This window comes from Austrofundulus limnaeus, unplaced genomic scaffold (genome assembly GCF_001266775.1).
Source record: "Austrofundulus limnaeus strain Quisiro unplaced genomic scaffold, Austrofundulus_limnaeus-1.0 Scaffold49, whole genome shotgun sequence".
In the NCBI taxonomy this organism is placed as follows: Eukaryota; Metazoa; Chordata; class Actinopteri; order Cyprinodontiformes; family Rivulidae; genus Austrofundulus; species Austrofundulus limnaeus.
Genome location: NW_013952451.1, coordinates 2,247,451 through 2,251,269, shown reverse-complemented (window position 1 = coordinate 2,251,269; position 3,819 = coordinate 2,247,451). Strand labels below are relative to the sequence as shown.

At 35.0% G+C, this 3,819-nt stretch overlaps 1 protein-coding gene across 1 annotated transcript in view; it reads left to right on the top strand.

The window, feature by feature from the left end:
- iqgap2 (IQ motif containing GTPase activating protein 2) overlaps positions 1-2,036 on the top strand; it is a gene marked incomplete in the record, with an annotated part of 33,870 nt that extends 31,834 nt beyond the window's left edge. Inside the window, 5 exon segments of the mRNA XM_014008405.1 lie at positions 165-377; positions 469-629; positions 755-895; positions 1,198-1,306; positions 1,476-2,036. Of these exon segments, the coding sequence (XP_013863859.1) occupies positions 165-377; positions 469-629; positions 755-895; positions 1,198-1,306; positions 1,476-1,589 (738 nt within the window).
- Positions 2,037-3,819: the final 1,783 nt, after the last annotated feature.

Genomic DNA, 3,819 nt, shown 5'->3' with positions numbered 1-3,819 from the left:
TGTTTTCTTTCTTTCTTTCTTTCTTTCTTTCTTTCTTGTTTTCTTTCTTTCTTTCTTTCTTTCTTTCTTTCTTGTTTTCTTTCTTTCTTCCTTGTTTTTCCAAACCCTAATGCTTTATAGTTTGTTTTATACAAACTGTTTGTGAATGTGCTTTTCTCTTTAAGGAATCAGAGCATACAAAGGTCATAGAGCGAAGGGCAGTCCAGGATGCTCAGACCCCAGAGGGTCTGAAGAGCAGCCAGGCGGTTTTAGAGGACAGCCAGCTGCCTCTTGAGCAGAAAAAGAGGAGGATCCTGAGGAATCTCCGTAACCTGGAGCAGGCTGGCCTTGTCACCGTGACAAACAAATACCAGGACCTCATCAATGATATCGCAAAGGTTCCTAATCACTTCTTCCTCCCTGTGCAAAGATACATAAAAATAACTCTRTTTTGTTTCAAAGCACTGAGTTTAAATGTTTGTTTGACAGGACATTCGCTACCAGAGGCGCTACAGACAGAGAAGAAAGGCCGAGCTTACGAAACTCCAACAGGCACTGACGGCGCTCAACTCTAAAGCGTCGTTCTTCCAGGAACAGATGAACTACTATGATACTTACATCAAGACATGTCTGGATAATCTCAACCGAAAGTGAGTTTCATTTCCTGAACCATGTTTAAGAATCAGTGTATTGTGGAAACAACGAAAGTCTGAGCGCAGTGCCTGTAAGGTGTCTACGATAAAAACMTTTATGGTTTGTGATTCTTTGTCTCCAGGAACTCACGCAGATCGATCAAACTGGACAAAGAAGACAGTAAGGGCAGTAAGAAGTGGAAACCACAGTCTCTGAAGTACACCGCAGCTCGGCTGCACGAGAAGGGAGTAATCCTGGAGATAGAAGGTCTTCAGACAAACCAGTAGGTTCAAAACTTTATAATGTGCCTTTCCCTCAGTGATCAGTCCCCAAACACATGGAGATGTTTCAACAAGTTCATAAATTATCAGCTAAAGTCTGTTTAGTCACCTCAGTTTTACCTTTTTTATAATTGTGTTTCCTCTGCCACGGTAATGATGTATAAATGATCAGAACTATAAAGATGCTTGATTTAGACTAGATAAATAAAACATATGAGGTTTATTTAGTTTCTTTAAACTGCAGCTGAAAGTTCAACCTCAACTATCAAACATGACCTTTTTTGTCGTCTTTCTCATCCCTCAGGTTCAAAAATGTTATGTTTGACATTTCGCCCACTGAGGAAGTTGGAGATTTTGAAGTGAAGGCCAAATTTATGGGGGTYGAGATGGAAAAAGTCCAGCTTCATTTCCAGGTAAACATTTCTCAAATGTGTGGGTTTCACGAGCAGCCCACCAGGCAAAGTTCAGTTTCTCTCTGACAGATGGTTGAGTTTCCTGTTTCTATCTTAGTGGCGGCTGACAGGAAGTACCGTGGAAAAGTCGRCTTTTTCTTTTCCAACAAGTTTTATATTTTGTGTCCAGGACCTCCTGCAGCTGCAGTACGAAGGYGTGGCCGTCATGAAGATGTTTGATAAAGCCAAAGTTAACGTCAATCTGCTCATCTTCCTTCTGAACAAGAAGTTTTATGGGAAATAAATGAGGGAGAGTTAGCAGGAGCAATGTGCCTTCTGACTTCTGATGACCAAAATGAAACGAGTCGGAAAAGGTCAAATGAATTTAACAGATTACATCGAAATCAATTATCTACTTCATGTGTCTGTTTTGTATTTAACTGTGGGCTGATTGTAAATGAATAAAGTTGTAATGATATTCATGTTTTGTATGTAAAAGAGGAAACATTTTATGTTTGCAAAAGCTGAGGATGAAAATTGAAGCAGCGACGAACTGAGCCGAGGAGCAACATTCAAGCTGATCTGCATCAATAYGAAACACTGCAGTTTACCAGTGCCTTTTAAACATTTAAAGAAAATGTTTTGATTCAACATTAAAGCTATAACTGATGTGTTTTAATATGACTATTATAACTGAATAATTGTTTCCTAATGCTAATAATGCACAGAATAAAGTACATATGTCCACAAATTTTTATTTTCTTTTTTTCCACCTCTAATGATCACATATAATTTATATAAACTTTCATTCTTTTACTTCTTCAGGATTAAATATTTCAACTTAAAATTTGGTTTCTAATGACTATATACAGTATTTATTATACAACATTTCTCAGTAAAGGGGAGGAGATCTACAGAGGAGGGGAGGTGGAGTGTCTTCTCTGGGTTCCAAACTAATTGTACATRTACAGAAAAAAACCTTCACTTGGTAACTTTTGACAAAAGGATCATTTTATCTGTAAAATATTAGAGGATGTGCATGATGGGCATGCTTCTGTTTTTAATAGGAGGGTTTTTGTTTTTTAACCAAATGTCAGCTCTTCCCTCTGAAAACGGTAAGTTCTGCAGTTGAACTAACTTATCTTTGTCACAGTTTATAATAAACTATTAGATGTTTGTTGACAATAGTTTGTGCAATTTGTACATGTTTTATTACCCTCTAATTAAAGGTTGAAACATTTGCTGCTAAATGCATTAATATTAGGGTTAGTTTTGAAAGAGCAAAGTTGGTCATATTTAAATGTCCATTTTAATGATTACTCAAAGTATAATCAGGTAATTAAACTTAATTATTTAAGTTCAACAATCAATATTTCTCACAAATGAACACTGGAAATGGACGTTTCTCTTRTTTGATGTAGCCACTCATTTTCTATCCAACAACTATTGTTTTTATGAATTAATTTTTTTTACTAAATAAGCTGCAGTCACAATTTAACAGTTTTAAACATACAAAAGTCCAGTGTTTTGTGTGAAACCCTTAAATTTGTACAACACAAACTAAGAACTATATGTTAAAGTTCCAGACCAAAAAAAAAAAGTACTCGGTTTATTTAATAAAGTGATTGTGCACTATGCATCATATTGTCTCACCTAAACTCTATGTCTTATTTTACTTTGGAGCTGATATTCAACTTCTTGAAGCTTGTTCTCAAATTTATTTTCAAGTGAAAAGTACCATTCCTGAATAGTATGTTAGCAATACAGTATATCACCTGCTGTCTTTTCAAGTTTTAAATAAAGATCTGAGATACCAAATTTTAGATCAATTTTAGTAAAACAGTTTGACTAGCTGTGGCAGCCATTTTGAATCAAGTCAACTTTAAAAGAAGTCTGGGGGAAAGCATGTAGGACAATTACAAATCCTGTTTTTTATGAGACAAAAGAGCTGTGAGCATTATTACTGGAAAACATTGTCATCACCCATCAAATTCATTATYTTGTAAATTGAAAATATTGAAGTTCTTTGATTTGGTTGATTATAATATTCTACTGGTTATGTATAAGGCCCACAAAAACACATTACCTTTAAACATCCAAGTAAATTTTGTTAAGAGAAAGAGTTGTTATAACCTTAAAGAGACAGAGGTATTTGTAAAACCCAAATTCAGACCTAGTTTGAAGGAAAGGTGTACTTTAATTCAAGGAATAAAACTATGGAATAATTTGGGGAGTGATGTAAAAACTGCCGGATCATCGTGGACATTTAAGAAAATTATAAAAGCTGGATTGTTAAAGAAATACAAAACAGTATAATGTGTATCTATATAAATTGTTGTTCTAGAGGGATTAGATGTTCTTGTATTTTTTTCTTAATAACAGATTTTTTTGTTGTTGTTGTATGAACTTATTCTTGGGAAAAGGGGGCAGATATAAGATTTTTTTCTTCTCTCTGCTGCCTTTCATTTCATTTTATTTGTGATTTTGATGTACACACACACACATATGTATACAGCTCAACAAGGCTATAATCA